General features: G+C 42.3%; 1 protein-coding gene across 5 annotated transcripts in view; it reads right to left on the bottom strand.

The window, feature by feature from the left end:
* Positions 1-22,773, bottom strand: part of bcas3 (BCAS3 microtubule associated cell migration factor) — a 312,938-nt gene that overhangs the window by 220,717 nt on the left and 69,448 nt on the right. For 4 of the 5 annotated variants that reach the window (XM_080289123.1, XM_080289122.1, XM_080289124.1 and 1 more), the window contains exons 16-17: positions 10,306-10,456; positions 3,711-3,755 (exon numbers count right to left, since the gene is read on the bottom strand). In XM_080289123.1, the coding sequence (XP_080145249.1) occupies positions 3,711-3,755; positions 10,306-10,456 (196 nt within the window). The remainder of the gene's footprint in view (positions 1-3,710; positions 3,756-10,305; positions 10,457-22,773) is intronic. The other variant, XM_026193347.2, reaches the window with a different exon arrangement.

Below are 22,773 nucleotides of genomic sequence, written 5' to 3'. Positions count from 1 at the left end.
TCAGTCTTCGTATTGACTTTTGGTGTCAGTGGTTAAAATTCTAAGCTATTATTACTACTACTATAATCAGATGGACTTTCTTTAAGAGAACTAAGTAGAAGGACTTTTACACTGCCGAGTAGAGAACACTGTCCATTTCTGAAGGACTGACCTCGTGGCAACCCCACACACCAATCTGCAGGGCGCCGCGCGACTCGTCGATAGCATGTTAAAACTTCGGCTCGACGTTGCAGTCATAGCAGATGAGCTGAGTTTAGGCCTCTTTGAAGAGACCACAGCTAGCACAGAGCCTGCCAACAGGACCAAAGATCACAGTTCAGTTCTCGTCTCTTCTGCTACAGTGACCACTAAAGTTTATTCATCTGTGTTTTAAATCATCCTTTTTCCTCTTCATCTCACTTGAAGTGGCTTAAAAGTGTTGAGGTTTTTGCCCTCGTGACAACCAGGCACGGCTCCAGGGCCTAATTCCACTTCCCATATGGATACCAATTTTTGGAGCAGACTTTTGGTAAAGAAGCAGGCAAGCAAATGGCACCGAGTTAGAAAAAGCGTAACCCAATATCAATAACTTATGAAACATAAATATACTAAGAGGGAACTGGGAGCAGGAGAAGATGTATGTCATTAAACAAACGGCAAATCTCTTTTCTTTTTCTTCTCTCTCCGCAAAATTTCCTTTTGCCTTTTAGCAGGGAGTGGAATTCATTTTCTTTGTGACTTTAATTCACTGAAAAGACTACTCACATGTCATTTCCACTTTTAATTTAGCAAATGAGGACTCTTGACTGAGCTAATAGCTTTTCCTCAAGGGCATAATTCAATCTGAGACATCAACCATCAAAGTCCTTTTGCATTACTATGTCCGGCGCTAACATGAGGCGCCTCAGCGGGGGGGTGGGGGGGTAGTCCACAGCAGCTTCCATTTATTTTCAGGACCTTTGCAGTAAACAAACATGATGGAGCTGGCCATCCGGCGACAAAGAGCTGCAGTGCTGTCATTTCACTGATTCTGGGCCATATGGTTCATTCTTATCAGAAAAGGAGGTGGTATTAAGACTCCAGGCAGGAAGGAAAAGAAAGACGGAGAGAGGGAAGGAGAGAGGGCAGTTATGTGGAGGGTACATCCTTCAACGTCACATTTATTATTTTACAACAGCCCTCGGAAAGAAGCAGCCTTGAGGCTCTGTCGAATACACAGCACTAATGACAAAAACTGGGGAACTCGGTGAACGGAGCAGAGTGGGCATCAAATGTTCAAGGAAAAAAATCAGGGTTTCTTTTTTACCAATTTCTAAACCTTAAAGTTCATGTAGTGCCACGTTAGTCATGGAAATTTGTTAAACAGCCATAATGTTGGTATAAACTAATGCATCTGGCCACAGTGTTATTTCAGACGCAAGCTTAAGAATGAATTGGAAATCCAAGGAGCATTCAAGTTCACCATTTGCTCAAAAAGAAAAGACGGCTCTGTTTGTAAAATATCTTAATACGATACAATAGTGAATGGACTGCCATGGCGCATGTCTAAAGGCAGAAGCTATTAGAGAAACAATGTCGGTTTAACTAGCTCAAAATTGAGCAGATGGCATTTATTGCAAGGGTCAAGATTCCAATGCTAATGATGTATACCTTTGAAAAGTATACGCTCTGAAGTCACTAAGGGCCTAGATTGAGCACGAGTGGCTGAAGACAGACGGAAAAAAGTTTCAACTAAAAAGTATGAGTGACTGCCCACAACAAAAGATGAAACCCAACACTTGAGGAAGGCACCATACGCTATTCACACGAGGAGCTGGAGACCTGGGAATCAGGAAAGGAAAAGTTCCTTTCACCGAGCCACTCAATCATCTCTCTGTAAGCGACTGTCATAAAAGGGCTTCTTTTAAAAGCTTGTAAGCATCTGATTTCATGAGAGAGCGCTGACAAGAGACGTGGCTACATCCCCCTGCATGACATAAATCTTTGAATCGGAGGATGCTTTGTGCATTTTAGTGCTAAAATTGAACTCAAAATTCAGGAGTGACAGTTAAACATTTCCTGAATCTTAACCTGAATATCAAATGAAACTGGCCTTTTTGTTCCACCTCGCTGCTTTTTATTATTTTCCCCAATAACTGACTAGTGATGGATTCATCTGTCTTACCTACAGCATTTTTAGTCGCAACATAACCGGTGATTTCAAGGTCAAGGGATGCGCAGTATTTAATGTTATTAGATCTGTATGTCACTTTGAAACCACACGGGGGTCCACATCTATCTTAGAAATTCTTCTCACAATCTGAGGGGCTTTGCATGTTTCCATCTTTGGTGAAGTAAGCTGTCATCCCATTTTAAATTGTGTCTCCAAAACTTGGCTTGGGGTGGCTATTTTTCTGAAAACATCCATGAATGACCACAGAACCAGACTTATTCAAATCACAAGAAAAAAAGAGAAAGGTGGTGGACAGTTTAACGGTATGAAATAGGCTAGCTTATTTCTCTAAGATTAGCAGGTAATTTAATAATGAATTGAATGAGCATAAGTACTCAGTAAAAGTAATGATGTTGAGCTTATGTTCCATTGTTTAAACCAGAATTACTGATTACGTAATAACTCCAGAGTCACTAAATCTGTTACTTTAGCAAACAGTTGGCTAACAACAAAAAAGGACATGGAATGTTTTAACATTCATTTTCAGCTGCCAGGAAACAAAATCATCAAATCTGACCATTGGCCCCCAAAAATGTAGCGCTTTCGCTGCTAACTGTTCCACTGTGTTTGGCTGTGTGGCTGCTTTTATTTCATGTGGAGTCAAAAGGCGGCCTACTGTGGCTGGAACAGTAAAAGTAAAGTTATGAGATGTGCTAAAATACACTGGAAACAAAAAAAACTCGGTTTAAAAATTTAAAACAAACTTCATTTCCAGTGCTAGCTACCATTAAATAATTGTGGCTCATCCGCTCTCTGGAGAATATTTTGTAGGAGCGGTACACATCACATTTCCATAACCAGACAGGACACTGTTCACAATATCAGAATGTGGCACATTTCCTGCATGCAAACACACATCTGATGGAAAAAATCTAGCCAAAGTGGGATAAAATAAAATCTGAACAACATGTGTTCGACACAAAGATATTATTGGAAAAAGATCATCTAACGTAAGAGAATGAAAAAGACAATAAGACAGCGATGTCATTTTCTAGTGGGTGGTTTAAAGAAAAAAGACAACAACCAGATCAGAAGTTTGATGGAAGAGCGCTGAACCCCTACAGCATGTACTCTGAACTCCCAAGCAAAACCTAAAGTATGAAGTTTGGGCTTTGAGCATTACTTCACATGTAACACCATACCTAGCACCTCACTGCTGCTTTGCATATTTATGCATACTGCACAATGTGAAAGAAAAAATCCCTTTTCCCTTAAAGCGCTGCGGTGGCTTTAACACAACATGCTGAATCATCGGACTTTAAATATAACGTTAAACAAAACAAAACCAAAAAAAGGGAAGAATAAGGGTAATCAAAAACACACAGACACAAAAAGATGAGAAAATAAGAAACACTCCTCTTTGGGATTCGTACCCGCCGAGGAACGACCACACCAACTCTACAAAATGTGTTGAAAATATACCAGGAGACAAATGAGAGGTAAAGGAGGCAGTGTGCTGTGGTGCTTTATACAGTCGCATGCTGCCAAGGGAGCCGAAGAGGGGAGAAGCAAAACTCACCATGGAGTTTTAATGGCAAAACATCCCGCCCCAAAGAGGTAGGGTCTTCATGAGAGGGGGGAGGGAAAGGGGGTGTTGGGGGGTGTTGAGGGGTACAGAAATAGACGGAAAAACAATTATTAAAACTAGCACACTTGAGCAAACACACTTTTCACATTATATACTTTTTGACATGTCTGTTTAAGTGCACAACACATACGAGGCAGGAAACAGAATGTCTGTGTGCTAAGATGGATTTGAAGACCTACGGGATACGTCGATGATTCATCTGCTCGAGCTGCTCCGTAAAGCGTGATACCATATATTTGGCACATGCATCACGTCCGCAGACGGATGTTTTGGGTTGTTTTTTTCTTCTTTCGACATCTGTCATATTTTTTTCTCTCTTAACTTTAAAGGGATCGGGTACATGTGCGCAAACTTGTACCCAACCGTGTAAACGCAACGCGGGAAAAAAATACTTTGGGAAACTGCTCTGATTGTTGTGATTGGGAAAGAGTATGAAGAGTTTATCCAATTTGTATAACAACTGGGGACACCAGTAAAACTAACAGCACTCAGGCACTGTTGAGACAAGGAGTTGTGTGTTTGCATGCAACTTCTTTTTTTAGTGCAAGTGTGTATTTATGGCTGTGAACTGTCTTATGAATGTGCATGCCTGGTTGGAAGAGACGGTGTTGACAAATGTGTATTCACTGTGATTATGTTAACAAGTATGCAGTGTGTGTGTGCATCCAAGAGTCATCTAGAGTGTAGTGTCTTTTTCGGGGTGTATTTCTGTCTGTCAGTCTGTGCGTGTTTCTAATGTTTACGAGACATTAGGAGTGGGAGTGTGTTCCTGTGTTTATTCTGCATGTCCAGAGATAGTGACAGAGCTCCATAAACAGTTTACAGTAAATAAGCCGTTTCCCTATAGCAATAAAGGTCCGATGAGACTGAACTCTGTCCCTGCACACCAACCTCCCCCGGCCATGAAAAACAGGATCTCCAACCAACGAAAGCACTCCGTAGTACTTCTTTATTTTATCGCTTTCGCCGCATCCTCCCGGGCCCTCCCAGTGATAGCTCGCAGTCTCCAATTAGTCTTGGTACATGAATGTGTAGCGTGTTCCGCCGGGAGAAAGGGAGCAACAATTTGCCCTGGAATGTCTTACTCCTGGAGTGCGAGTTGACAAATGAACACACTGGTTGGTGTAATGGAGGCCCCTGGTAAACTGCCGCTTATCAAAGAGCTGCACGGAGGGCGGGGGGTGATCTCTAACGTCTTACCCTCCGCTGAGTCTGTTGAACTTTCTGAGCCCAAACTCTGGCCTCCAACTGGTAAATGGATGGACACCAATTGTAGAAAGAAGGGCAGATGGGGTCAGCTCTCCATAGGCATAGCAAAGGCCAAGTAAGCTTTAGGATTTACAATGTGCCACTTTGTCCCTACAGTCTTCCTGGAACATGCTGGTGCAATTTATATACTCGATGGAAATTAATAGCAGCAGAGTTGATGCAAAGAAAGCTGCTACAGAAAGCAGATCAGGTGGAACCGGTTAAAGTTCTTCTGTCATGAGTAACTGGTATTCATAGTAATTAAACATTCAAACAAGATATGTCCTCAATGTCTCTATATCCACAGCTCAGCAGGGAACCACAGTTCATACAGGCAAACACAGAAAACTTTTCAAGAACACAGACTTGAACTTTTAAAGAAATGAACTACAGTGTCACCAGACTTACACAAAGAGCTATTTTCCCCAAACGTGTGCATCAGCGTTGTTTTACACCAGACTTTAGAAATCCCAAACCTATCCTTTGGTGTTACAAATCAAATTGCACACTCCTCGGAATACAACAAAAGCATGAGGTCACGCTGGGAGAACTGTCAACCGTGCTGAGCTGGCAGTAAACAGTTTTGACCTCAGTATAGACAAAGAGCACCCGATTACAGTATGTGATGCAAAGCACGACGGAGCGGGTGTGGTGAGAAGAGAAAGAGTCCCTTATAGGTCACAGGCGTGATGAGAAACAAGTCAAACATGGGTCATTGCTACAGAGAGAAGTCAGAGAAAGAAGGGGGGTGGGATCGACCTGTGAGGGTGACGACCCCACTCCCGGAGAATAATCGTTCACACATTCATCTCTTAACCCGTTGGCCCTAATAGCAGCTCCGCCTGGGCCATTAAAAAGAGAGGGAAGTCAGGTGATTTGTGCAAATGGTTTAGCCTTGCCGCCATGTGGTGCGTTCTCAAAGCCCCTTTTCTAGCTCCGGTCTCAGTGAGCCTCTGCGGCTCTGGTATCGGGATGGCTCACACACGCATTACACTAATCTGCGGGCACATCTGCAGCGGGTCACAGGGTCTCATTTGTTCTTTTGCTGTTGTCTTTTTCGTTACCCTGCCTGCACTCTATTCGCCTGAAAATGTCATCAGCAGGATTTGCTCAAAGGGTGGTATTTTGTTTTGCCATTTGGATTTTCATTTGTCCGTGTTAAAGTCAGACAGTGTGTAGATGGGATAAGTGTGCAATTCTTCATCCGTTTGCAAATCCCTAATGTGACCACGACAGGCATTTTGACAAGTTAAATCAATCTGCCCAGTGAATACAGGCACAAGTACAGCTGACTGCAAATATTTCTGTCTTAATCCTGTTCAAAGATGAAGTTGTGACAGGAAAGAGTCTTTGGATTTTGTGATCACCGTCTTTGGGATTTAATTCAACTGGGTCTAACACGCTTCCATATTAGGCTGACAGGAAACAAGAGGTTGGGGCAGAGGTGACACACCTCTCTTTGTTCGGTATTCCCAAGAGACTCTGAGGAGTAGCAGAAGGTTGGCTATGTTCCTCCACTCTCTGCCCTGGCCTCATCTGGAGGGAGGTTATCAGGCAGATGCCTAGCCACATCCGACTCTCCCTATTTTGACGGAGTTGGGGGAGCATCTAAATTAAGAGAGGCGGGGGCTCTGTGTGAATTCGCTGAGGTTTTCTTTGATGTCAAAAACCTGAGGCTTCTGAAGACAAACAGCAGCACAATTTTGCACACTGGTGGTCTGCAGGAGTGCAGCATGTACAAAGGTATCTATGCAGTCAGCCAGGTCACAGAAAAGGGGAGAGAAAGCTTCATTAGTGTGTGTGCACTTGTGTCTTATTGCAGGGTGCACACAAAGGCAGCTTGGTAGGGAATATAGGTTAAGCAGCTGGTGTGTTCCTTTGCCACACTGCCAACAGAGATCTGCTCATACAGGTGTAAATACAGCTGCTGGACTCTCCTCTCTCCCTCTCTTTCTGTCACATACACACACACTTACATGCACAAACACCCACACTTAACAAAGAGAGAGGGGCTGGCTGCACAGACAGATGGTGCCTGGGCACTACTGTGCAAGTATAGCGTAAAAGCATATGATATCACTCCCCACTCTAGGGGGTCAAACCTGCTGCCTCACTCAGTGTGTGTGTGTGTTGGTGTGGGGTGCAAGCCGTGCGCATGCAGGAGCAGGGAGCACATCTGTGCACCCTGATACATTAATACTGACACCTCCTCTGGACTTGAATGGATGGATGAAGGCGCGCCGAGGCAGTCTACCAGACTGTGATAGTGTCCTCAGAGCCGATACAGCTGTTGGAATGTTGCACAGCCGTGGACAGCACGTGCAAACATTTGCACAGTTTTACACAAACACAATAAGGATATGAGCACCTATATCCTCTGTAGTTAGTAATGACATCAAAGCGTGCACGCTGCTGTATGAGCCGTTTCGTCCGTTATCTGTACATTAGCAGCTGTATTAACCCTGCTAGCTCCAAAGTGAGCGAGCAGAAATATTTCAATATGCAGCTGGAAGACGATTATAAACACTTAAGCTGAAGAAGGGTTATTAACACTAGCTGTCACGGACAACCACAACATAAACTAACCTGAATGAGTTTGATTCATGAAACTATTAACTCTGTTACATTATGTTTTCTAAAAATTGAGAGGTGAAGAATATGGCCGATATACACACAAACACAATACCTGTGTTTAAAATGAAATCTTCTTATTGGGGTAATAATGAAAACAAGGGAAATAAACATATAATTTGATGTTTTTTACAAACTTGCCACCAGTGTTGGTCAAGTTACTTGAAAATAGTAATTAGTTACTAATTACTGATTAGTTCTCCAAGAAAGTAATCCCATTACCTTACTGATTACTCATTTTCAAAAGTAATTAGTTACTTTATTAATTTTTAAAAACATGATACACAACCTGAGTACGTAATAAAGCAACAGACCTTTCAGCCCAATTCTTTTTCTTCTGCATAATCAATCATATGAAACTGACTCAAATGAAAAAGTCTCTTTTTAAAACTTTTTAATGAGTTTTAATCTTTTAACTTGTACATTAAGCAGGAGTGGGGCGGGTGGAGGTTGGCCCACAGCGGTCATATCAGTGGGGGGTCCGGGGGTTTCTCTGTGACTGTCACGTTCCCGTGGCAACGTGCTCGCTCAGATTTGAAGTTTAATTTTTCGCTGTAGAAAGAGGTTTTCTTCCCACGCAGAGCGTACAGTAATGTGATTACTTCCACGCTGTAAACGCTGCACGGTCGTACTCTCTCCATCACTCCATTTTATCCATTGTTGATCTGCGCACGTCTGTCGCTGCCACGGACGCCGCACGCTCGCACGTCATTGTCATGAGACGCTCACAAACAAAATCACAGTTTAGTAGCGCAGCGTGCTTACTGGATTTTTGCAATAGTAACCCCTTACTTTACTCTTTACTTAAAAAAGGTAATCAGATTACTTGTGTAACTGCCTGTCTCTGCTTGCCACCTCCAGTTTAGGGGAATCCTGGCGGTAAGGTGTGACGCTGAAATCATTAGACATTTCACAGGAACACAGAGGAATTTTTTTTGTCAGGACAGGAGACAGGTGGTTTTGTCACCACCTGTCTCCTGAACCTTTTACACACCTTTGAAGATTTGAGTATTTCAATAAACCTTGCAAAATACAGGTTTTTTTTGGCCTTTTAGTCTTTATTGGATAGGAACAGTGAAGACAGACAGGAGAGTGGGGAGGGAGAGGCGTGCAGCAAAGGGCCGCGGGTCGGACTCGACCTGCTGGGCGCCTGTGCTCACCCATGGAGCTAAACCAGCGCCCACAATTTACATCTTTAAAAAAGAAAAATGTATTCACCTGAACAGACTTTGATGTTTTGCAATTCTCAGTAATTTAGTGAGAGTTTTTTGTGCTAAAGATTGGAGTTTTACACTGAATAAACTAACAAACACAATAATGGTCAAGAAGATTACGGATGCAACAGACGCCCATCTTTATACAACATTAAATATCACAACTGTAAAACCAGAATGCAAACCACCAGGACAAGGACCTCTTCATAATCATTCTGGCACGGGACACCACCGCAGCGCATGTGCAATGATCATCTTTACAAAACAAATGAACTTTGCAGGTCTTCTTAATGATTTGGGAAAAAAAGCCTGATGTTGTTTATGTTGACCGCAGGGTCGGGTCCCGATTTTCATCCCCAAAGCTCACTTATCAAATATCACGGGAGAATAAATCCCTTGGCGTCTGTTTGAATCATTATAGCATTTCCCATTCAAACAGGGCATGAAAATTACATTTAAATGAAAATATTAAAATCTTCCCATATTTGTGGAGCCACCTGTACTGTATGTAAATGCACTTAGCAAAGGCCTTTAGTTGTTGATGGTCTTAAAACTACATAATTTCAATGTATGGCAAAGATCCAGATGGAAATAAAAGTCAGAGGTGCATGAGAGCAGATGTGCTTTCACAATTTAAACGCCTTCAAACGTACAAAGCTAGCAAGGCTACACTCTAACATGAGTGTTATTTGAAATCATTGGCAGGATTGAACTTATTTTCTTTTATCGGAGAACGTATTTGTGCCTACCAAAAGAGCCCGCAGACTGAGATCGCATGTGTGTGTTGTGCTTCATTACCCTATGCAAAAAACACGGCGGCCTGAGACAAAAGAAGTCCGTGAGCGTCGGCTCGAGATGAGAGAGGAAAGGCGCTGGCCTATGCAGAGCCACTGCTGACACAACACGCTGTTTTTATAAAGTGATTACTGGGAAGAGACAGAAACTCACAGACTGAATGTGAAAATGTAACAACAGTATGATTTAAATTCCTCCTCTATGGCCAAACTGTAAATTCAGCACAGGTTGCGAAGCCGCCAATAATCCTCTTACACTCTGCACAGTGTTTCAAAGGCTTTGCTTGCGCAATCTGACGAACACTGGAGCTGGACTAGTTCTCTAATTATTACATACGTGCCATGAAAAAAAGTTTCATCTGAAGGGGAAAGATGGCCATCGTGTACAGATCCACGTGCTAAAAAATTACAGTTTTTAATAAGAAATTTATTAGACTGCTGTTTATGGCAATAAAGAGGATAAAGTAAAGTGACTGGCCAAAGCACTAGTGCACAAAGTTATGTATTCTGTGTAATGAGGTAATAAGATCATTTTATTTTGTAGCTGAACACATGTGCTTCATAAATTACAGTTCCTGTGGAGGAGGTGTATTTGTGTGTGTGTGTGTGTGTGTGTGTGAGAGAAAGAGAGATACCAACCCTGTGCGCTTGGTGATGGTGCCCAGGGTCATGGGCTGTTTGATCTGAGCCAAAGGCAGCACCACAGTGAGGCTGGGCAATGGGATGAGCCGCGGGTTCCCCATGTTGTTATTGGTGAAATTGTTGTACGAATCCTGGCTGCTCAGTTTGGCTGGAAAACACACAGGAAAATGCGGGATTACTAAACGTGTTTGCAGCGAACAGACGTGCGTGTTCCCTTAACTGCAAGGCCAACCAAATCTCCTATTCATGGATCTGAAGTGGAACATGAGTCACTGCAGGTAATGGTAGCAGTTGGAATCAACAACTTTACATGCATTATTCATCTTTTCTATGCTCAGCGGTTGCTTTTTCAGTTCAGCACTCTTTACAGATGCTAATTCTCAATATTGCTCACTTGGAATTAAATTTAAAATGTCATGTGACGTTCACATCAAATTGCACACTAGGCCACGAGAAGACATCACCCTTCTCTCTTCAGACTGAACACTATGATTTTTTTTTTTTTTGGACCCACCATCTTCCTCTCCCAGCCCGTAACACACGCAGAAACACACAACTCAGAGTTCAAGGCCTCCTGTGGAATGATTGGAAATAACTAGCTCAAGATGGTACATTACAAAGGCTCTGCTTCTAGTGCCTGGCAGTCTGTTAATCAAGGCCAATCAACAGGCCTAACGCACATGCACACGCAAACACACCCACGCAGACAGACGATCCAGAGAAACACATCTCATCTCACACACACCGTGTAGCTGCAGCCAAACATAATCAGGCCATGTCAAAGGGCTTCTTCAAGGTCTAATGACCTTAACCAGCTACTTCAGGGAGAGCAGCAGCTAGTTCACTGAGTTTCACTTAACATGCAATTAGTCTCATCTTATTAGCAGAGCAATTTTATATATAAGTCAAAAAGCAGGGTTTTTATTGGGTTACTAACATATTTATTGTTCTTCCCCTTTTAACAATTATATTAACTACATCTTCTAAGGTGAAGAACAATGAGTCCCACTCGAGTAAGATGCTTTAGCGATTGTGAAAAGATGGTGAGAAGAGTTTCTAAACATTTAAACCCAAATGTTACATTGTTTCATTTAATCACCAGAAGCAAAACATGAATCTTTTCTTTCTTCCCTTTTGGCTTTATTTGCCCACCTTTGACAAACTCACCGGTCAGATTTAAGCCTACCCTGTTATATTTCATACTGTAACGACTGCAACCAAAGTTTACCTGAAAACACTGATAAAATCAAACAAAAGAAATCGAAACTATCTGCATGCCAGTAACACCACCATTCTTTTGAGTGCTGCGAGTAAGGGCACCTATTAATACAATGAGAAAAGACACAATTACAAATAAACAGTTACAAATGAAAAACCAAACTATAGGGGTTTGGAAATGTGCATTACAATACAACTGTGTTTTGTAATCCTATGACAATACTGGAATAAAAATTTAAAAAAGCACCCTCCCCATTCAATAGGCGGCCCAAGGAAAATTCCAAGTTCAAGTGCTTTCAAAAGAAATAAAGAGCAAACCTGTGGGTGCACCACAATACACTCTCTGAATGTTTTCCTTGTTCCATTTGTTGCCTTAATAGATGAGTGACAGTCACGTAACATAAAGGAATGAAAAGGAGGGAGGGGGGACACAGACACAAAGAAAACAAGGCAGACATCAAAGGTTACAATAAAGGTAGAGAAGGAGAGTGCCTTGTCATTATTTGGAAGGAGCGATCAAGAGGAGGCTGAATGCAAGCGGAAAGGGGGCCGCTGAGTGTTTTGGTCCAGTCTTTTAGATCATTAACGTGTAGCTCTGAGTTTCATTAGTGCTGCCAAAGCCCTGCTTTGTGGTCCTCCAAAGGCCTGTCTTTTAGACCTCTGCTGGCCAACAATGCCGCGTGACCTTCGCATGGGGAGAGCGGACCATTACGCAAACCTGTCCTTCATTTCCCTCTGCTCCTCTCTTGGTCAAACTGCCTACCCAGGCAACTCCTGAAAGCCATTCACATTTTACAAGTGCTACACACCCCCTGAACCTGGGAAGCACCTTTTGTGTTGAGGAAAGTAGGGCAGATGAGGGAGGACAGAAAAAAAAGAATCTGTACAGGAAGCAGCCTGAAAAGCCATAATGGTGCTTCAGCTAAGAGGGGAGTTGAGCGGGAGGCTTGTGCGCGGGGGCGTCAGTGAATTTAGTATCCTCCGTGCACGCATGCCCCCCGATGGATTATTCGTCGTCAGCCGCGACCCTTAAAAATAAGGCGCACACACCGGGTTGTAGAACAGGTGTGGCTAAACTGAGACGGTGGGGTAATGATCGCTGTTGACCCGGCTGTCAACACGGCACTGTCACTCGGGGCTGAGGGGTCCTTAGCTGTCATAAGCCCCCAGACACAGAAGACGAGTTGGTACGGGCCGTGTTAGAGATCACGGACCGACAGAAGATGATATGTGAACTGGTGGGAGGCAGACGGGAAGCCTGTGTGTGTGTGTGTGTGGTGTAGACATTCTCACTGAATGGGAATGGTATGCGGGACATTTATCAAGGGAAGGTTTAGGTTCTATTATGTAATATCAGACTTCACGACCAACTCTGTGAACTACAGGAAGTGTGGATGCAATATGGCGTCAGTCCTTTTTAGTTTATTTGGCATGACAGAAGCTGGAGTATGCATAAAGTACCAGAGCAAAAGAAAGAATAATTTTAGTTGCTTATATCAGGTTCCTCCAGACACTGAGTGTGGGCATGGGCCTCTGCAGAGGACTGTGTGGTTAAAATTAATATTTAATCCGACAACAATTTAATCACTGATCACTAATAATGATCTGATGCCATTAGTTTCATTTTGCATACACAAAAATCCAAATTATGTAAGCATTTAAAGACTTTTTCATTTCAAGCTCCACAAACTGATGCGAGTGTTACTGCTGCATGTACACAGATTATTGTTACGAACACTGCAACAGCAGCAGGTGGGGAAGGCTGTGAGCTTGGGCACTGTTAAAAGATCTTTGGCAATGCGATCATGTGAAACTTCTCTTGTTTGCTGTTATTTTCATAGTCAGAGTGGTGGAGCAGATGTATGCAAACAACTGATTAAGGGTGTGTCTACATCCAGCTATGGTAAGCAGTGGGAGTGGAAATCAGGCCTGTGCACGCGTCTATTTATATCAATTATTTAGAAAACAAAATGTTGTGTGAGCACAGTCATTGTAACTATTTATACATGATTGTAAGATTTTAGACTTTACAGTTTATTAACAATGACAGGTGAGTAAGACAACAGCACCATTTTCTTACTGATACTATCGCCGCAGCAAACCATTACATTTAGTACCTGCTAATGTCACCTGCTCTGCTTTTATCACAATCTTGCTGCATTTTAACTTTAAAGGCTTGCTGCGTGTCCTTACAGCGGGCATCTAAAATCATTTGAAATCATTTACAAGTGCAGAAAGAAAACAAGCGAAACGCAGAGCGAGTCTACTACAAAGAGAAAGACAAGGTAGACAGATGAGAAGCGCCTGGCAGACAGATAGCTCTAGACGGAGGCCATGATTTGATTAATGACTGGGGCGTGATGTACCCAAGCACTGATACATGACATCCCCATGGAAAGAAGATCCATCAATGCAAATCCAGCTCCGTTGCCGTCATCCAGAGAAAAACCTTGACCCTGGCGAAAAGTCATACCAACACCTGACCCTCGCCTTTCTTTCTCCCCTAATCCAACCATCCATCCAGCACTCCTGCATCCATCCTGCCTTGTCTCAACAGCATTTGCATTCTCTTCTCACATTAAGCCTCTCTCTCTATCCTTCGCGCTCTTTCTCTCTCCTCAGCCTCCCCGTGTCACGCTATCTCATGTTTCTCTCCCCTCTTTTAATACCCTATTTGCATCCAATACAAGCAGGTGGCTTGCAACTTGGAGCCGATGTGCGAAAGGACAAGCTCTGAAGACTGTGCGCCCAAGCAAACACTGTGTCTTATTTGAATTGTTCTGCCAGAGAGGATATTTCAGTCGGTGGGGAAAAAAAAAAGCAAACTGCAATGGAGGGGAACTGAGATGGGGAGGCAACAGGTTAGGCAGGTGACATGTTGAGTGATGCTCGGGGAGCTAGGAGAGACCTTGGACTCGAGGATGATATTGCAGCTGTGAGACAGAGGGGCAGAGAAAGAGACGGAGACGGTGTCCCAGTAGGGGAATGCTTTTATGTTTTTTGCTTTTGAAGATATTTTTGGACAGAAGCTGATATTCCTCCTTTGCTTACTTCCCATCTCATGGTCAAAAAGATAAAAAGCCTCTGTCTTAATGCAAATAGCAGTCGTTTCAGCGTGTAATAAAAACTTCGCACGAGCTAAACAGGAGAATGGTTCTAGAGAATGTGTCTCGTCAGGGTGGGGGAAAAAATTTCTGCATTTGGATGATGGATCACTATCAGCCAGTAAAACTCTCATTGGGGATTAACGGCTGGGTGAGGCAGGTTTCATCACAGGATTTCATAAACAAACACACCAACAAGACTATACACGCTCAAACTGGATTTGAGCTTGATCCCACAGAGTGTAAAACTGCCAGCGCTCAAAGTGTTGAGCACAATTCTCTCACAGTGGAATTAATTGTGTGGTTGTCTGCAGACAGAACGACACCCACATACCGTCCAGTTTTTGACATGAACAATCACTTATTGCTCTGATACTCTGAACTCTTTGAAGGTCAAACAACCAATAACCCGATCATCTAGTTTGACTTAACAGCAATACACTTGAAATTGTGAATAGCTTTTATTTCTGTCAATAGCACTGTCTCCACTACACCCAGCACTGGGTGTATTTGGCTGAAGACTCTGTTTAAATCATTTTCCAGCTTTACTGTTACGAACTGGACAGACTTTGGCACGTTAAACTGTGTGGAGGAACTTTGGTCACACAGGAAGTGGATTTCACAGCCTACGTAAATTAGTTCTGGGTGTCAAACTTTACTTTGGTGCCAGAAACAATGGCGTAAACATCAAAATAGCCTCGAACGCTTTATATAGCCACAAACATATCAAAAGACGACATTATTTATATATAATCGCAACAATGCCAAATTTCCTCCATGAAGTGGGTGTAAATGCTGGCTCGCCGCTTTTCAATCAAGCATCTAAAGGGTGCGGGGGGTTTCTGGAGCTCCTCAGCCAGCTGAATGTAAATCTGTCCTTATACATAATCATCATTTTATTTACCCTAGTTTAAAGTTTTGGAAGTACATTAGTGTTACGCATGAAACTAATTTGATTTTTTAAGATCCAAATAAATAATTCCCACTAAAAGTTTTACTTTTGCTCATGCCTGATGATGAGTACCTTACCACTGCCCTGCTGTGGTCGTAGCTGTCTCTTTAATGCTGTGGCCGTTTCAGGTCATTCATTCATTTAGGCAAATCAATAAGCAGGCGTACTTTATGGAAATGTGTTTTTGTTTTCCCCCCATTCTTTTTGCATCAGTATGAGTTACCTTGATGTGACAGGTGGAAAACAGACACTTTGGTTATTGTTTATTCATTTTCAGCTATACTATGTATACATGTACTACATGTATGCAGACAATTCTTTTTTCCAACTGTAAAGCTAAAAGCATGTATTTATACGGTGAACTCAATCCTGGCGAGTATATGTGAGTAAATGATGACATTGATGGAAAAGTACTGTGGATTTACAGGTCTGATCGAGGAAAGGAGACAAGGAACCATGGCACGAGTCACTAAACAGCAGAATTTGTTTTATTCTTCACTGACGGAGAAGCTTGCACTGATTCTGATATTTACACAAAGGGGTTACTTTAAAGAAGGAGTGATGGAGTTTATCAGATCAGCAGGTGTGCCAGAGCAAAAAGCAGCGAGGCCGTTTTCTGTTTATGGCCTAAATCTGCTGACGAGCATCACACTGGAAGGTTTCTCTGTAAACTTAAAAACATAGTAAAAGGTTTTTAATATGGGGTTTAAATTGGATTAATTTTATTAGCAGCAGTTAGAACATTTTATTTTATTATCATCAGTGATAAATCAATGATCCTCTTTTTGTTGCTTTTTAATTTCAATTTCATTAAAAGGTATTTTACATTTATAGGTTTCTAGTTACTGACACTTTAAATTTTATTTTTGCTAAATACAAATAAATGAAAAAAATGTCATTATTTAAAACACACAAATCATTTTAAAAAGTACTGCTTTACCATTAAAACATGGATACTGACTTTGATCTAGTATTTCAAGAAACCTCAAAGTAGCTCAGCAATAATTGACCAACAGCAGCTGACCTGTACCAATGTGTCCCCAAATTCTACCACCTGACAATGCAAGTTTCCCAGAAATGTGGTGAGAGATTAAAGCAGGGAAGAAGAAAATGCAGCTCTCCCATCTCCAACTTCCTAAGGAAGCATTATTAAAACACTCACTTCCACAGGAGGAGAAAGAGAGGGAGAGAGGAAAACCAGAAGGGAAGACAAGAAAGTGAGAGAAAAGGACTGTGGGGAAGAATAAAAAGGGTCAAACACAAAGGGGAGTAAAAAAGAAAGGAGAGGGGATCCCCCACTGGACAGAGTAAAAACAAATTAAAAGAGCCCTTATAAAACACAGATGCTGCAAAGAAAATAAACTTCACGAGATTTACTGTTTTGCAAAGGAATCGGAAGACTGGTGGAAAAGCCATCAGTCAGAACGCTTTGTTTCTCCTTCCTTCTTTCGTTCTCTCTCAGGTAGTGTTGCTGAGGTATCTATCTCCTCGGTTTTCCCTTTCCACCTCTCTCTCTTTTCTCTTTGTACAGTGATCTCGCTCGTCTGCTATTTTCAGTCAGAGTTAAGAGTCGAGGTCAGGGCGGCCTGTGTGAAAATGGCTTCCTGCCCGGTCTCCAGCTCCCAAACCGCAAGCTAACGGGGGGCTTTTATTAACGGCCCTATTTGGGAAAATTTTTTGAACATTTTGTATTTTTATTGAAGTTTCTCATGTCAGGAAGCTTAGAAAAACAGACACTCGACAAGAGCAAAAATAGAAAAAAAAGCCCAAACACGATTCTTTTCTTTCTTAAATTCCACTGAACAAACACCAGAGGTAAAAAAAAAAAAGAAAGAAAGAAAGAAAGGAAGAAGAAGCAAGGCTTTTAGTGTCAGACATGCTCCGTACGGCCAAGGAGCAGTTTGTTCAGAGCTTAGAGCAGTCGGTTCTGTAATGAAGAGGGAAAAAAGCAGCAGGCAGGAGGGAAAAAAACCAACAAAAAACACAGAAACACAGAAGCGGAACGTGTCCACGTCTAACAACACATATGTGCATTTCTAACTAACAACTATCAGGTGAAAGAAATGCACACAAATACAAAAACACGCACAAACAGCACCCTGAAATCAGATCCGCAAGTTTACAGCATGTCAGTATTTACAAGGCTTCATCAGACGGGACTGAGTCGCCAGCAAGAGGAGCTGAGTGGGGGGGTTACACGGCTCCAGTGGATCGGATGACACCCCACACTTCAACCATATGTGTGTGTTTGAGTGTGTATCTATCATCTGATTCGGGTGAAGGAGTAAAGATGGGATGGGTTATGGCAATCGTTAGACGTTAGAGAAACCAGAACGAGGTTTGTAAGGTGTCCTGCTGCACATGAAAAGCAAACATCTCCGTTAGACGAGAAAGAATTTGACTGAATGCTTAAAAATCTCAGTAGAAAAATCTGCAACAAATTAACTAATTTAGCAACAACAATCAAAGCAGTATGAAGAGTGTGAACCTAAAATTGCGCTTTTTGTAAGTAAAACTTTTTGTATTATTTTAATAATAGCAGGCATGTTTCCGTCGGGCCAAAATGGTTTTAAATAAAAAAATTTGCAAGCAAAAAATTATAGGAAAAATGAAATCAGATGCAAAAAAATATTCACCTTTGTGTGTGGCCAGGTATTAAGATACACTTTCAGTATGTATTTCCCCCCGTTGCCATTAATAGATTCCAACAGTTGCTCCAAAAATAAATAAATAAATACACAAATAAATAAATACAACTGTGTTAGCGTACATGATTAAAAACAGATCAGCGTATGCCCGGAGCTAAATGAGGAAAAGCTGACCTTCCTGGTCAGAGAGGAGACTGGCTGCGTCCGTCACTCTGTCTGCCTCTAAATGCCTCTCCTTTTATAACCTCGCGGTCCAAAGGAGAGGAAACAATAAGACAGACAGAGAGGAGATAATGAGACGTCTGCATTACTGTGACAGCCGCCTCACGCTGCATTCACGAGCCAATGGCAGAAACTCGTGAAGTCCAGCTAAAACGATTAACATATCCTCGCCATCATCGTGTTTTCATTCCTGCAGAGTTCAGTCTCCTCTCTTCTTGAAGGAGGTTGGTATTTTAATTATTTTGTCAAAGCGGTGCCTGTCTTTTTTCGTCTGCACTAATGGACCAGCATCCACCACCTACAGCAGTTAAACACGTGCAAACAGAAACGTGGAAAGTCGGTGCAGACGTGCTTTTCTCCCCATCTCGTGCTGATTGGCTTTTTTTGCGGTTCTGCTGGTAACAACCTGCAGGCCGCTATGATCTGGGTTCAGCAGGCAGAATTTTGACTTCCCAGTCTAAATAAACAGCATGTCAAAAACACTTAGTCCACGAGCAAACAACGAATCTGAGGGCAAAGCAGGGAAAGGTTTCTTTCAGGTTAATACACGCTTCTTTATTTTTAAGGACTACAAAGACGCGGCGTCGCTTGTGCACCTTTAAACTCAAATCAGCTTGGTTTGAATTATGAAGAAAAAGAAATGAATCTGAGAGACATTTTTTAGCAGCAACAGCATGTTTGACATTTTTTTAATGCATATTTTACACGGGCACACACCCTGCATTAAAAAGATGACCGAACAGAAACGTCTTGAAGGATTTAAGCTTCAGAATTCATATAGAAATGATTTTTAAGCATAAGGATCCAAGTGCTGCACAGAACAAAAGCAGGATGTAAAATCTATCGATTTCTGTGACAATGGACGGCTTTGGCTTTTCAGAGCGTGTGCTATTCACATGGCAGGCAATAAGCTGTAAGCCACAAGTGCTGCCTGTGTGTAATGGCAAGCCAGCTTTATTTCTTTATCTCTACCTTACAATTTTGCAAATCAAATAATGATGAGTGCAGCCAGTGACGAGAGGGTTAGTGGCTACGGAGGCTGAGTTATTAGGGTTCCTATAAAGAGGACAGAGGTCTCTGGCGGAGCCCAAATGCTGGCCAAGATACATATTCCTTGCACTGTGTATTTTTGGTTGGTTTAAAAGCCTTAAAAGTAGAGGGGAAGGCTAATTTTCAGGGTAAACAGCTTGTTCGATTGCTGTGTGGTTTTACGCTGAGCTCTCCGTTTATTGACTCAAGCCAAGCTGGGCTCTGGTTCCTGCGACGACCGCAGGGAGAATCCTGCCGCCGGAGCCGGCAACAAACACGATCCGCAAACACTAGCTTACCTTTGATGGCACACGACTGTTAAATCAAATGTACTGAGTAATGTACAAATCCTCTTGACTGCATGGCAGGTCGAGGGAAAAATGCTTTTAAAAGAACATCTGCTCCTTGTAGGAAGCCATTTGCCAATTCCTATTTCCTGCTGACAAGTAATTTGTCATTTCAATTATTAAGATCTATACAGTAGGATTTAGAGGTGAAGCTGGTTTCTGTGTCACCAATAAAAGAGGCGAATTATGAAAACAAAGGCAGCTCAGAGAAGAAATAAAGTGTCTTCGCTGTTATATAAAATATCTCATTTCAAATGTAACTGCGTCTTTCTCGTTTTCTAAATATGTTAAAACTGAAAAGGAGAAGAGAGGTCGAGAAGAGGCCCCACATTCACCAGATAAGTGTTTAGACTGCCTTTTAAAAAAAACACAACCTACAAAGGAGGGCTGCAAGTTGTTTTAGCTGGAGGAAGTGACCATTCATAAAAAAGGGTCCAGAGAAATTACCCTGCTTTCTCTGTGTTGTTAGATTTGTATCAAGGCGAAATCCTTGCAGCAACAAGTCAGGCTTTACGAGTCCTTTCCTCTCTGTGCGTCTCTCTTTGCGGAGCACGGCCTGCCTGCTCTGCTCCTCCCTCTGCAGAGTGTCGGCAATCCTGACCACACAGCGCCACACGGAGGATCATTGTGGTAATAAAACAGCGTCTTCACCTCTATAATCATTTTATTATTCAAAAGTTTATTCTGTCTTATTCTACTGTCTGACTGATACTTCCCAAATGATCAATGACTCTGATCTATTTCCAACTTTCAGCTGAGACACAGAAGCACGATACAAATGTCTCAGGATAAAGAACAGGAAGTAATGTTGCCGTCATTGATAAAATGTCAGAACTTCATGTCAGGGGAGAGTGCTACCATGTGCATCCTTGTGTTGTTGTTGGGTGTACAGAAAATGTAGGACAAGGTCAAAGAAAGGTAAGAAACTGATAAACTCGGTCCTGTCAACTACAGCACAGCGAGGTCACAGACGCATGCAGAGGCTCAACTCACTTTTGCTGACCCAGTGAACCTAAAATTATTTTTTATGTCCATTCTAAAAGTTACTGGAAAGTTTTAAATATCAACAGATATTATTTCTGCTGGAGAACTTTTTTTCATACATTTGAAAAGTACAAAGTATTATCTATCTGAGAAAATTCGAAATCTGTCCCCTCCACGAGTTATTTCATTTATAAAAGTTTAATATGGTTCATCATGTTCTTTTGTACATAACTATGTTTAATTTTAAAAATGAACATGAGTTTCAATATAAACCAATGAAAAAAAATATGGCTGGTTATAAGCTGATGTTGGAGACAATGTGACAAATCAGTGAATAAATGTAACAAGTTCAAGTCTTTCATTTTAGGCATCAAACAGACTGACTGATAAAAAAAACAACGCTTTTTGGATTGTTACAGGGGACAAGGGATCGAGCAGGCTTAGCATTTCTGCTGCAATATATTTGACCATCCTTTTACTACACGTGAGAATGAACGGCACCAAATGGCTGGAAAGTATGTGTCCACTCATTTGTGAGGTTGGACATGCGTCAGCTAAATATCGCTGATATCTGGGTGAGGTCAGTAGCCGTGGAGATGGTATAGATGGTATAACCACATCAGAGAGTAAATTAAAAAAGAATAAAATAAAAATCTGAAATGGCATGCATGTGGTCCCTTTGCAAATGCTGGCTAGCTCAGCCTCAGGCCGGACAGCGATCCAAGGCGGACAGCTCATTATGACGACTAAAGTCTGGACAAGTAATCCATCCGACTGGTTCGTGCAGTTTACACGTTACTGAAATTAAAATCCCGACCTCCTCTGTTAAAGCCATCTATCGTATCTTGCGAAACTTTCTAGATTTTCTGTCTGTACGCTGCGACTGTTTGACTTAAGGTAAACTATACTGTTAAAAACAGGGTCAGCGCGAGGCCGTGCACATACGTGTCACACACCAGCAGTTATGAGGTAATGTTTCCTTGGCATCGGCTTCAGCAGAGCGTTGGTGTTTTTCACCACAGGACGATGACTGACGAAGGGGAGCGCTGGAGGAGGAGGAGGGCGAGATAAAACAAAAGTCCAAACCCAAATAAGCAACCCGTCAGCCTCTAATAGCAGAAAGGAAGTGTCCCTTTATCAACAAGTGAATTAACAGTTTCCCGTCACACCTTGTTTTTCGCCTCCCCCTCTTTCTCTGAACCAGCGCCAGGGCCCAGATGGCCCTATGATCGGACCACCAGGGCTCCTGCTTTGCAGGGAAACAAATCTGCTGCACTGACTAATAGCCCTGTGTTGATGTTTTATGGTTGGGAAGTGTATTACTGGTGCTATGTATACAATGAAAGGCACCCAAGCATGTGAAAAAATGCACACCAAGTCATAACTGTCATAAACATGTTGCAGAAAAGGGGAAAGCCGGGACATTTCACAGCATTTCATGTGGACAGTAGAAAAACTGACCCTCAGTCAGCAGATAAAAACCTCATCTCTAGGTATTGCTCAGAACTATGGCGCAGTAAAAATATGAAGTCAAAGCAAAGCGAAAATCAAAGAGGGTTTTTAGATTATTATGATCAAGCTGCTTTTTTTCCTCCACACACTGCTGTATTATACAGTACTGTGGTTGGAGCTGAAAGACATCTGAATAATAAAACGTCTGCAGTGGCTGCCATATGCCTGGTATAGCCTCAATAACCTCTGCCCTGTGCACAGAATATGCACTTACTAATCTAGCCTTGTATGAGCTGCGCCGCAGACAAACCACACTTTTACAGCATGGGACGCTCACATTATGGGTCATCACCTCAAATGACAATACATCGATCGCACAGAGGACAGGCTTTGGGGAGAGAAAAAAGTACTGTACACAAGGACATAAATAGCCATTTCAGATTTTAACAGTGACAAGAAGCCAGCCAATTGCAGGCTCTATTTTTAGGTGTGCCGGTGGCCTGAGGCTG

Source organism: Astatotilapia calliptera, chromosome 14, assembly GCF_964374335.1.
Source record: "Astatotilapia calliptera chromosome 14, fAstCal68.1, whole genome shotgun sequence".
Classification (NCBI taxonomy): Eukaryota; Metazoa; Chordata; class Actinopteri; order Cichliformes; family Cichlidae; genus Astatotilapia; species Astatotilapia calliptera.
Note: the sequence above shows the minus strand (reverse complement) of the source record. Positions and strands in the feature narration are given on the sequence as shown.